Source organism: Chiloscyllium plagiosum, unplaced genomic scaffold, assembly GCF_037043375.1.
Source record: "Chiloscyllium plagiosum isolate Xiang-an unplaced genomic scaffold, Cpla_swu_hap1 HiC_scaffold_39, whole genome shotgun sequence".
Classification (NCBI taxonomy): domain Eukaryota; kingdom Metazoa; phylum Chordata; class Chondrichthyes; order Orectolobiformes; family Hemiscylliidae; genus Chiloscyllium; species Chiloscyllium plagiosum.
The window spans coordinates 12,106,207-12,119,728 of record NW_028270177.1 but is presented as its reverse complement, the minus strand read 5'-3'; the positions used below and the strand labels follow the sequence as shown (position 1 = coordinate 12,119,728).

The following is a 13,522-nucleotide window of genomic DNA, read 5'->3' as shown; positions in this document are numbered from 1 at the left end:
TGTGACTACATACAATAATTACACAGTGCACGTACCCACCAGAATATTAAGGAAAACCTATTATTAATGCTTTTATCTGGACATTAGATGTAATTTACAGCCAGCACCAGTCCACTTCAAGTCAGGATTTATTAGCTAGGTCTCGCACTACTGTTTTCCGTGCCTTAGTGTTACATAAATGCAGGGTAGTTCGTGTTGCAAGATAACTGCAAGGTAAGATGTTTTGGGAGAAAAAACAGTTAGGTCAGTTAGGGTAACAATTGAAATAGTAAATTAAGTGGCTAGAAAATGCATTGTTTTTTTATCAAAAATGGTAAAGTTTATGAAAATGAAAATATATTTAACTTGAGCATTTTAGAGGCTGTTTAATGGAAGCTATAGCAACTGAATTTAGAAACAAAAACTATGTATACTGAATAATTTTGTTTCTTTAAAAAAAAAACTATGCAAACCAATGTGACATTTTGAACATTTGTTTAAAAATATGAAAGGGAATTTTGTGATGGGATACTCTTGGCAAGGAACTTCGCCTGAAAGAAATGTGGGCTTAAGTTGAGAGATGACTTGAAAAGACTTGGACTATTTATGCAATTTGATTCCTCATATAGTAAAATAACTTTTTTCCCTGCGAAATTTCTCAGACTAAACCATGTTTGAGAAGTTACTATTTCTGTAAAATAAATTATAAAACCACTAGTTTATAGTGACTACTGCAAACCAATGCTGCTGTAACCGGAAAATTACACTGTCGTGTTTTCTGTGAACTCTAATAAACTAATATATTAATTATGGAATTGTCTTGTTTTACATTTTTAAATGCCTTCATTTTAGTCATATTGCAAATGCCGATTTTAAAATGAATGCACATTTAATGAGAAAGAGGAGATTGAGGGAGCAGGTAAAGTGAAGTTGAGTTGGACACTGTGTCTTAAATCTAAGCAAGGTTGGTGCAGGGAGAAAGAAATATTTCAAAGTCAACATCTTTAGAATTTAGGTAGGCCATATGATAAAGTTAGCATTAAACGTTTGGAAACATACTGTGTAGATTATACAAAATGTTTTAATCCTAAATGTTAATGTGAAGCTGAAATTCTGCTTATTTGACAACCCAGAAAAGCTTGCATTCCTTCAGTACTTTGTCACTTGTCTGGAAAAAAGTCTTGCAAGTTATTTCCATACAATGAAAGCACCTTTGAACCCCTATTCTGCACTTATATCTCTTCTATATTACCGTTAGCATTCTATTTGTCCTTAACTCTATTCGCGCTCACCATTTGTTCCACTTGATTCTCCTTCCCCTTTGTCAATAGCATAACATCATCATTTTCTAAAAGGAGTCATACCTGACTTGAAATGTTAAGTGTTTCTCTCCACAATGCTGCCAAACCTGCTGGGTTTTCTCAGCAGTTTCTGTTTTCATTCCCACGCATGAGGTATCTTCGAGTCCAGTGCTTAAGTAATCAATAACAGCTAAGTGGTGGAAATGCTTAACAGGTCTCTTATAATCCATGGAGAGAGAAACAGAGTTAGTGGGTCGAGTCAAATATCATGCACATACTTGCCTGAACCCTAACTATTTTCTCTCTGCAGATGCTGTAAGATTTGTTAAGTATTTTCACCACTTTTCTTGCTATTGATGTACAAAATTCAAAATATGTTGCTTTTATTTCTGTAAGTAAACCCGAGAGACCGTTTTAGAGTGGACGCCTTTATGATTTGGGTTGTTTTATAATCCTCACCTTTTATTGCTGTTAGCTAAGTCATACTCATGTGGAAGCACAACTAAACATGGACCTTATGCAGAGCATATTTACGGTAAAGCACATCTGTGTGCACAATCATGGAGTTCCACAGCACAGAAAGAGGCCCTTCAGCTAATTGAGTTTGCACCAACCAAAACAACCACCTGTCCTAACCCATTTTCCAGCCCAGAGCCTTTTATGCCTTGTCATCGCAAGTGTGCATCTAAATCCCTCTTATGTTATGAGGGCTTATGCAGACTGAGAGTTCCAGATTCTCACCACCCACTGATGGGGGGAAAATGTCCTCACAAAAAAACTCTGTTAACCTCCTGCCTCATACCTTAAATCTATGTTGTTGGTCATTGATCCTTCCACCAATGGGAAAGGTTTCTTCGTGTCTATGTCTCTCATAATTGTATACATTTCAGTCATGTCCCCCCTCCACCCACCCACCCACAAAGTCTCCTCTGCTCCAAGGAAAATAACCCTAGTCTAGCCAATCTCTCTTCATAACTAAAGTGAACTCTTACCTTTGGACTGCATGTTTGAATATTCCAAATTCCACCAGAACTGATTATTATTTTTCACCTACTTTCTAAGCATGTCAGATCACTTGGAAATTTAATAAAATTCATATGAAGTACAAGAGAATAAAAGGTGCAAAGTATAAATGACATAATGTGCAGTATATGTACCAAACCTATAAAAGCTCTAAATTCTCATTTGCTGTCTTTGCTAAGTCATATGTAAGACACTAGATTCAGTGTCCATTGTTCTCAAGACTTGACTGTGAAGTGAAGCAGTCGTCACCAACTGTCACATTTAAAATCAGCTTGCCCAGTCCAGAGCTTAAAACTGCCAATCACAAACAGCAAGATCTAAGACACAATGATCGGTGCCTTGAATCCTGTCTGAATTGGTAATAAGACCTTGTTTGGGCTTTAGATAGGATTTGCTGACACTGACATTATATACTCTGAAGGGTTTTACAGGATAAAAAAATATCTTGAATGTTCAACTATTGAGAACAGAATATATTTTGTGCCCTTTCCCCCCCCCCCCCCCCCCTCATTTTGTCATCTTTAAAGTTTTTAATCCTTATTCTGGACCCAGGCAATGTCATGTCATGTAATATGTGCTTTACACATTGTAATTCTACTCATCCTAATTCTTCTGACTGAGAGATCTGTCCACGGATTATCAGTCCTTGATCATGGCAAACACGTGTCCACATCATTGGCAGAGGAAGATGTCAATTCAGTTCACAACAAGGACTTTGCTGCATTTTGTCATTCAGTGGAGGACAGCCATGTATGTTGAAATAATATATTAACAAAGGATGAGTTGCTTTGCCCTTTGTGAATAAACATTCAAAATACATAGTTTGTTACAATAGTAATAAGGATGTATTTCATCTCCCCCAATATGTAATCCTCTTGAACATGGCTGTTCTATTTGGCAATATCAGTACAAGGTAGGTGTGATTTCTATCAAAGGAGATGTTACTCTAGAGTTAGGAAATTAGAGATTGTTACAGGTGCAGAGATGGCTAATGTGAATGAACTTGCTATGTGAACCATGTTTGCTATATCTCTTCCATTTCTATCATTCACTCTGTTTCAAAGCATTACTTGTCTAAATTTTTCAGCGACACAATCAGGTGTGCATCCTTCTTTCCCCGATCAATGTGGGGAAAAAAACAAGCATCCTAAAATGTGTGTGCAAAAGGATTTTTAACTGAAGCCATGCTTCACTGCTTTGTTTTGTAATTCTGTACAGTGTGACCTATCTTTTTTCCTCTCTGGTCACCCAACCAAGCTACCAAGGCCCTGAAGGAGGCAGCAGGAGTGGAGATCTGTGGGATGCTAACCTATAACGAACATTGTGACATGCAAATCTAATCAACATGTGCAAAATACCCAATTTGACTTTGTATCTATGATGACAGGGAGTCACAGGATAAGCCTTTCAGGAACAATGACTCCAGGTGCCTCAATCTGAGTTCCCCATGACACAGAAAACTTGTGTGTTGAATCCACGGACAATCAGCAGCCATCCTTAATTCTCTGACTTTTCTCAGTCTGCATTCAAATCTAATCCAGACAGGAAAACCTATCTATCACCATCACCCACTTGCTTCGTGGGTGTATGCAAGTTATTAATCTCTCTTCAGTGAATGAAAAATATTCAGTTTTTACATAATAAGCTAGATTCTCTTATCTATTTCAAGTATCAGATATAATACAATGATAACAAAGAAAAATAGATTTCCAATTAGTATTTTGCCAATGTGCATATTATTTCCTTTCTAAATCAAGATCATAAAGTTCAGTAACCTTTTGAAATATGAAGTAGTTACCGATAGGTCTTTGCTTTATTTATTTTCTGTCTGTGTTGATGTTTTTTCTGAATATTTATGTTTAAACAGTGATGTAATTGAGAAATTGGCGTCAAAGAACTATTTATTCTGTCAGGGAGTTGAACTAAACATATAATCATTAATCCAGAATGCTTCAGTGATTAAGTCATTTGAACAAAGATTGTAACATAGCTCTTGTGCTATTGGGCAACTATATACTAAAGCTATCTAACTGACACAATCATCAGTTTTCAATTTCCCTGAATATGATATAACCATTAAATTACATCTCAGCATTTGTAAATTCTCTTAAGTATATCTTCTAATAGTTTTGCATGCTGATCAATGACCAAACTGCATTCCATAACAAGTTATTACAACTTCATCAGGGTCCATTAGCTTAGTTGGCTGGACAGCTGGTTTATGATACAGTGTTGCCAACAGAGTGGAATCAATTTCCCCACCAGCTGAGATTACTATGAAGAACTCTCCTCACCTTCTCACCTCACCTGAGGTATGGTGACCCTTACTTTAAATCACAACCAGTCGTCTTTCTCTAATGACAGAGCAACACTATAGTCCCGTAGGACTACGGTGACCACTTTTAATACAACTTCACACAAACTTTCACATAGCCCATTAGATGTCTGCTGCTCTGAACATTATCAGAGGTTGTAACTGGTCTACAAGGGGTGGCACGGTGGCTCATGGTTAGCATTGCTGCCTCATAGTGCCAGGGACCCAGGTTCAATTCCACCCTCTGGCAACTGTCTGTTTGGAGTTTGCACATTCTCTCAGTGTCTGCGTGGGTTTCCTCCAGATGCTCTGGTTTCCTCCCACAACCCAAAGATGTGCAAGTTAGGTGAATTGGCCCTGCGAAATTGCCCATAGTGTTTAGGGATGTGTAGGTTAGCTACATGAGTCAGGGGTAAATATAGGGGAATGGATCTGCGTGGGATACTCTTCGGAGGGTTGGTGTGGACTTGGGCTGAAGGGCCTGTTTCCACACAGTTGGGATTCTGATTCTAATTCTATACGGGCAAGTGACATCAATCGGCTATGATTCTGGATGAGATTCCCTGAAATGGCTACGCTCTGGGGGGGGGGGGCTATGCGATGAAGTGGTTCTCTTTCTTTACACAGCCCCTCCTTTGGTTGCTGACAACAGGGTTACTTTATAAAAGAATCCATTCCCTTACGAATTTCATTTCCCAACAAAAATGTATTTCTGTTTTAAAAGCATCAATTAAGCCAAGCTTTCTTGAATTAAAATCTTAGCTTATTAGTTACTAAAACATAAGAAAATATAATAGTGTGACAAACATACACAGAGCTTAGAAATGAGAAAATAAAAAATGTATGAGCCAGTCTTTGGCTTGGCTGTGATGAACATATTGTAAAACATTGAGGCTATTCAGGTGGGTGAATTCAGTAATGTAGTTGAGTGGTTATTTAGAGATTATTGGTTCTGCATTTGACTCAAAGGAATTTATCCAGTTTTCCCCAGCAATGGATGACATTTTCAGCAATCAGGGACTCTAACAAAATTAGAAATTGATGGAGAAACTCAGCAGGTCTGGCAGCATCTGTGGAGAGAAAGCAGAGTTAACATTCGAAATGCAATTACCCTTCTTTAGAACCCTAACCCTGTTCTAAAGAAGGGTCACTATGCTCAAAACATGAACTGCCTTTTAGTCAGAACTACCTTTCTTTCAACTTACATATGACTACAGTCTGCAACACAACCTACAGGAGATAGTTTTCTTCTGAGAGTCACTAATCAGCCCCTCATTATCTCTGTAACCACAGGAGATCAAAGTTCCATTTTTTAGATGACATCTCTCCCCTTGAACAGCTGCTGTCTAAAATTCCCTTGACATTTGGGGCGGCACGGTGGCACAGTGGTTAGCACTGCTGCCTCACAGCGCCAGAGATCCGGGTTCAATTCCCGTCTCAGGCGACTGACTGTGTGGAGTTTGCACGTTCTCCCCGTGCCTGCGTGGGTTTCCTCCGGGTGCTCCGGTTTCCTCCCACAGTCCAAAGATGTGCAGGTCAGGTGAATTGGCCATGCTAAATTGCCCGTAGTGTTAGGTAAAGGGTAAATGTAGGGGTATGGGTGGGTTGCGCTTCGGCGGGTCGGTGTGGACTTGTTGGGCCGAAGGGCCTATGAAGAACTCTGTAATCTAATCTAATTAGTCAGCTGTGACATTTCATGGTTCCTTTCAGGATGCAATGTAATCACCAGGGGGTGTTTCCAACAGCCTCTGAATTCACATTCTCAGCCATCTTTTCACCTATATATCCATCATTTTAAAAACATTTTCTACTTAAGATTTCAGTACATCCATAAGTAATTTGTTTTCCATAAGTAATTTGTTTTCATGATCTATTCTCATGACAGATGATACCCATAGAAATGAAATTGGAGGGGAATACAATCTTTCAATCTCCCTGGCAATGTTGTTTTGAGCTGTAAAAAGGGACAACGATGGAATTATTCAGCAGGCCTGTCAGCATCTGTGGGTCTGTGTATCTTCAGCTGCAATATTTCTGTATCAGTTTAACTGAGCTGGCATATCAGAATGGCCGCTGGAAAAGTCTATTGATGATACCCTTTCCTCTGATAGGGAAGAATAATGGGAAATAACGACCCAGTGCTATTATTGGTATATTATTAATCAAGAGACTAAGGTAATGTCCTGGGAACCTGGGTTCCAATTCTGCCATGGCAGATAGTGGAACTTGAATTTAATAAAAAATCTGGAATTAATAATCTAATGATGATTAGGAAATCATTGTCAATTGTTGGAGAAAAAACTCATCTAGTTCGCTAATGTCCATTAGGGAATGAATGATTTATTGTCATATATATTAGGGAAACACAGTGAGAAATGTTCTGTTGCCACAATCTGCTGTCATTTTGGAAATGTCATCCTTACCTGGTCTGACCTACATGTGACTCTAGACCACCAGCAATATGGATGACTCTTAACTGTTGTCTGGTTAATTAGGGATGCGCAATAAATGCTGGTCAAGCCAGTGTTATCCACATCCTGTGTATGAATGAAAAGAAAACAATGTTCCTTTACCTAGCATTTTGTTTTCCATCTTCTAATGCCCTCGTAACTTGTTAGCTAAGAGTACTATGGAGCTGGAAATGTGTTGCTGGAAAAGCGCAGCAGGTCAGGCAGCATCCAGGGAACAGGAGAATCGACGTTTCGGGCATAAGCCCTTCTTCAGGAAGCCCTTCTTCGGGCTTATGCCCGAAACGTCGATTCTCCTGTTCCCTGGATGCTGCCTGACCTGCTGCGCTTTTCCAGCAACACATTTCCAGCTCTGATCTCCAGCATCTGCAGACCTCACTTTCTCCTCAAAGAGTACTATGGATACTGGGAATCTGAAACAAATGCAGAAAATGTTGGAAACCCTTAGCAGGTCAGATGTGACACCTATCTGTGGAGAGAGAAAGAGTTAATGTTTCAGATCACAGGCCTAAACAATAAACTCTATTCCTCTCTCCACAGATGCTGCCAAACCAGCACGTCCTGTTTTTATTTCTTGCTAACTGATCTCCGGAAATTGCACTGGTACTCAAAATGTAACCTGCTTCCCATTCTCCACTGTTTGTTTTTGTCTAATTTGACAGCATCAAGTTTACATCCCTCATTTTAAAACAAAAAACTTTATCGACCTGTTCAGGCAGGTCATGAAATGTTTTCATTGCAGGTGGGACTTGAACCCAGAAGCAGGGACAGTATTACTTTGCCACAATATCCCCTTTATTTCTTACGCACACAATTCAAGAGAAGAATTAGAATGATAAAAATTATTGATTATTAATTATTCACTGCTTTATTTTATTCAACCTGTATGACACCTCAGTTTCCATCACATACAGAGGCTAGACTGACACCTCGACCTTCTAGCCCAGAGGAAGGGACTCTACTTCAACAGCGCTTTAATTTTAACACCCCTCCAGGCCAGGGTGAGATATAAACACAGAAGTAAGGACATCACCTTTTTTTATTCCTTCTGTGTAGGATTATAATAGCAATAATTAATGATTTTATTTGAAGAGCAGCCCTGCCAGCAATTGTAACAGATAGCGGTGCTGTCCAATGGGCGTGGAGGGGTGGGCTCCACATGCTATTTAATTTCAGGATGGAGGGAGGTTTCTTTCGTTACTCCGCACGGTTTGATTGTAATTCCTTGCTGGGATATCGCTGAACTGTGAGTATTTGGGGACAGTCAGAACCTTTTAGGAGCAAAAACAAAGCAAGCGTCCGGTTTTGTGGGCTCAGTCCTTCCCATCCCCACTGTTGAGTAAATCCATGATTTAAACACTACTGAACATTTCTCTGTTATTTTCCAGTTGCATGCTTTTGTGCAATGAGATTGCCCTAACTTCTGAAGGGAAGTGAGTTTGCCTTTAACGATATCTAGTTTGCCGGACTGTACGGCGCTGATTCCATTCGCGTGGGCTTCTTTTAGGGTCAAAGCTTTGTAAATATTTCTCTGCAAGCTTGGGAATAGCTTTGTGTCTACAATCCTTGAAGTTGCCTGCGTTTGATCGAAGTCAGAATTCCTCAAAGGGGTGCGTGCAAAATAGTGATTAAATGATGAAGCTTAAGGACTTTGGAGCATACAGCCATCGGCTCAAATTGTCTATTTTAATGTTCTTAATTATATATTTAAATAGAGTCCACAAACAGCCAATATTTTTGACCTGCGGGGCTGCTATGGTAAGACAAGTTGTTGAATTCATTTGGATGCTCTATCACTACTCCTTGATGTCTCTCCATTTTGAGTGTTTGGCTTGCTCGACGTCCACTTTATTAACTTTGATTATTTGTCCCTTTCCTTGCTCTGTACCTCCATTACAATAGCAGATTGGTTCTAGTCCATTCAATCTTTATCAATGCAAAGGTCCTATTTGAGTACTCTGTGCATGCCTCACTTTGACCATTTTTTCAACTCGTCAAAGTTCTAACCTCCTCCAAATTTATGGTGAACCAATCCCAATTTTGATTCTGTGGCGGCCATTCCCCATCAAGTGAAATATATTGTGTTCATAAAATGCTTTCTGGTATGTCCCTGGCTGTTTCAAATTTCTTCTTAACCTATTATTACTTTTAAAGTGTAGCCATCATCAACTGCAAAGTTTGCACATGACATGGTCCTAGAAAGCACAATGATTTGAATGAACTAGTTAATCCATGGGTCTGGGTGGGATGCTGTTCTGAGGGACACTGTAGACTTGATGGGTCAAATGGCCTGCTTCCACACTGTAAGGGTTCTACGATTGATTCTATGATATGAGTGAACTAGATGGGTTTTTACAACAATTAATAGTAGTCATCAGCTTTTTTATTCCAGATCTTTGGATTCAGGTTTCATCACTTGATATGCTATGACCTATAAACTCCGATTCTGGATTACTAGATTAGTGAAATTATCAAGAGTGTGGTGCTGGAAAAGCACAGCAGGTCATGCAGCATCTCAGGAGCAGGAAAATCGATGTTTCGGGCAAAAGGCCTCCAGGACTGAAGGGCTGATCTCCAGCATCTATAGTACTTCCTTTTGCCCACTGAAATTATCAGTATGCCACCAACCTCTGCTCCCCTCACCAATGGGAAATGGACAGGGTTGGGTGGGATGCTTGTCAGAATGTCAGTGTAGACTTGATGGGCCTCTATCTGCACTGGAAGGATTCTATGATTCTGATGCATAAAATAATTTCATTAATGATGACCCCTCTTTTTACTTCACTCACCTTCGCCCTCCCCAACCCTAGATTTATAACAGATAAATTAAAAAAAAAGGAATAAATCCCTTAGTTACCCCTGCAGTAGAGTCATAGAGATGTACAGCATGGAAACAGACCCTTTGGTCCAACCCGTCCATGCCGACAAGATATTCCAACCCAATCTAGTCCCACCAGCCAGCACCCGGCCCATATCCCTCCAAACCCTTCCTATTCATTTACCCATCCAAATGCCTTTTAAATGTTGCAATTGTACTAGCCTCCACCACTTCCTCTGGCAGCTCATTCCATACACGTAACCCTCTGCGTGAGAAAGTTGCCCCTTAGGTCTCTTTTATATCTTTCTCCTCTCACCCTAAACCTACATCCTCTAGTTCTGGACTCCCCCATCCAGGGAAGAGACTTTGTTTATTTATCCTATCCATGACCCTCATGATCTTAAAAACCTCTATAAGGTCACCCTCAGCCTCCGACGCTCGAGGGAAAACAGCCCCAACCTATTCAACCTCTCCCTATAGCTCAAATCCTCCAACCCAGGCTACATTTTTGTAAATCTCTTCTGAACACCTTCAAGTTTCACAACAACCTTCCGATAGGAGTGAGATCAGAATTGCACACAATATTCCAAAAGTGGCCTAACCAATGTCTTATACAGCCGCAACATGACCTCCCAACTCCTAAACTCAATACTCTGACCAATAAAGGAAAGCATACCAAACGCCTTCTTCACTATCCTATCTACCTGTGATTCCACTTTCAAAAAGCTATGAACCTGCACTCCAAGATCTCTTTGTTCAGCAACACTCCCTAGGACCTTACCATTAAGTGTATCAGTGCTGCTGAGATTTGCTTTCCCAAAATGCAGCACCTCGCATTTATCTAAATTAAACTCCATCTGCCATTTCTCAGTCCATTGGCTCATCTGGTCCAGATCCTGTTGTAATCTTTGCTGTCCACTACACCTCCAATTTTGGTGTCATCAGCAAACTTACTAACTATACCTCTTATGTTCACATCCAAATCATTTATATAAATGACAAAAAGTAGAGGACCCAGCACTGATGCTTGTGGCACTCTACATCGTCACAGGAAAAAACAACCCTCCACCACCACCCTCTGTCTTCTACCTTTGAGCCAGTTCTGTATCCAAATGACTAGTTCTCCCTGTATTCCTTGAGATCTAACCAGGCTCCTATGGGGAACTTTGTCTACACCTTACTGAAGTCCATTTACATCACGTCCACCGCTCTGCCCTCATCAATCCTCTTTCTTTCTTCAAACAACTCAATCAAGTTTGTGAGACGTGATTTCCCACACACAAAGCCATGTTGACTCTCCTTAATCAGTCCTTGCTTTTCCAAATACATGTACATTCTGTCCCTCAGGATTCCCTCCAACAACTTGCCCACCACTGACGTCAGGCTCACTGGTGGTCTCAACTAACTTGCTATCTACTTCTCTCTCTCTCTCTCTCTCTCTCTCTCTCTCTCTCTCTCTCTCTCTCTCTCTCTCTCTCTCTCTCTCTCTCTCTCTCTCTCTCTCTCTCTCTCTCTCTCCAGGGTCCCCCGTTACAATGGATTAGAAGGTTATAATCCACATACATCTTTTCGTCACCAGTACAATACCACACTGGAATGCTATACCTTAATTTACTTCACCTTTATTTTAGGCGTCAGCCTCTGCAAACTGAGCACTATTTTACCTAGCAATTGCAGACTAATCTCATTGCTATGGTACTGCCTTCTAAGGATGTAGTCATTTAAATATATCCAGTGATGTTATTTCTCTCTGCTTCAGATGTTGGTAATAGGACATAGATGTAGATTTCTGAAAAAGTCATGTAACTTGAGAAATTAACTCTCTTTCTCCCTCCACAGACCATAATTCTGTATTATCATGTTTCTGTTTCAAATCTCCTGCATCCATCGAAGTTTGCTTTTAGACTTAAAAAGGATGTGCACTTACTATTTACAGGTTACCATCATGTCTGAAGATGGGCAAAGCAATTGCATGACAAGTCGGGTAAGAAAGAACATTATACAAGCTACACTGTCACTGGATGCCAGGGAAGAAATTCAGGTCGTTCCGCTACAACATGTGTTTCATTAATGTGAATTTGCTGTATTATGATTGATGAATTAGGGACACTGTTTCCAAAGCACAAATATTTCAAGTATGTATTGGTTATAACGCGATTCCAGCCCCATTGATTTAAATGGTGCTGTGATTATGCGATTTTCTTATCACACGGTTGCATGAGAATGGAACTACCACATTAAAGCAAAATCGACTGTCGATATTTCGATTAGCATTAGCTCTTCACCACGAGCTTGAGTAAACCATCTTAATGCTTGAAGTGCAATGGGGGTGTTGTAGCAGGAACTTCTGACATTATTAATAGTAAATTGGTTCTCAAGTCCCAGCCTAAACAACTTTATGTAGCATTAACAGTTGTTTAAATGTTAAAAGTAATCAATTTGCATATCAAAACATAACACCTCATTTTTATAGATGCACCATAGAAGGCATCCTATCTGGTTGCATCATAGTGTGGTATGGCAACCGTTCTTCTCAAGACCAAAGAAACTAGAGAGTTGTGAACACAGCTCCATCCATCATACAAGCCAGCCTCCCATTGATCATGGACTCCATTGGTACTTCCTACTGCCTGGGGAAAGCAACCAACAGAATCAAAGACCCCTCCCATCCTGATTATACTCTCTTCCAGCCTCTTCCGTCAGGCAGAGAATATAAATGTTTCTGTACACGTACAAACAAATTCAGAAAGAGCAGCTTCCCCGCTATTATCAGACTTTTGAATCAACCTCTTTTAATGTTAAGAAGGATCTCTCTCTGCACCTTCTTGGTAGCTGTAACACTGTATCCTGCACTCTGTTCTGTTACCCTGATGCACTTTTATAGTATAAACTACCTATTTAACACGTAAGACAATACTTTTTCACGATATCTCGGTACTTGTGACAGTAATAAATCAATGAAACTTGTCTCTCGTTCCTTTTTTACATTTTAGAGGAACTTCATACAGAGGTTCAGCAGCCTGATGGCAGTAAGTTCCACTTGCAACTCCTTCCGTAATGTTTATAACAAAACCAAGGACAAGTATCCTGTTGTTGCATCAGTTTGGGAGGTTTCTGAGAAAGGAATAAAGAGAACCGCAGTTATAGCTCTGAAAAGCATCCGACCAGTTCTTGAGAAGCTTCAACCTCAAAGTAAGGTGATACGAATTATGAAACAAACCTTGTGCTCAGTACAGGTCATTCTGCTGTATAATGTGCATTTTCTCAACGTGAACCTGCTGTAACGTGATTGACAAATTACAGATACTATTTGTAAAGCGTCAACTTTTAAAATGTGCACTGGCTGTAACGCGATTACATCACCAACACTTTAAGTGCTGTTTCTAAAGCGTGATTTTTCCTATAATGTAGCGTTGTGCAAGAACACAACCATCACGTTATAGAAAAACTAACTGTATAGGAATCTGCCTGAATTAATAGTCTTGCGTTTCTAATCTCTCTCCCTCACACTTCTGCTTGTCTTCAGAGTGTTGTCAGCCTTTGATTTCTTCAGAAACAAGTAGTGATGCTTTTATTTTGTTCTGGTTGGTTTTGACTGAACTGAATTATCTGTTTAGAA

The 13,522-nt window shown here is 39.9% G+C and overlaps 1 protein-coding gene across 4 annotated transcripts in view; it reads left to right on the top strand.

Moving 5' to 3' along the window:
* The first annotated feature begins 3,197 nt into the window (after window positions 1-3,197).
* The window catches only part of plin1 (perilipin 1), a 45,118-nt gene continuing 34,793 nt past the window's right edge, over window positions 3,198-13,522 (top strand). Inside the window, exons 1-3 of one of the 4 annotated variants that reach the window (XM_087981166.1) lie at window positions 3,198-3,216; window positions 11,840-11,887; window positions 12,897-13,095. In XM_087981166.1, coding sequence (XP_087837292.1) covers window positions 11,849-11,887; window positions 12,897-13,095 — 238 coding nt within the window. In that variant the 5' untranslated portion in view covers window positions 3,198-3,216; window positions 11,840-11,848. Of the gene's footprint in view, window positions 3,217-8,086; window positions 8,106-8,261; window positions 8,332-8,806; window positions 8,844-11,839; window positions 11,888-12,896; window positions 13,096-13,522 lie in introns of those variants that run through there. The other 3 variants (XM_087981165.1, XM_043677232.2, XM_043677231.2) reach the window with 3 other exon arrangements.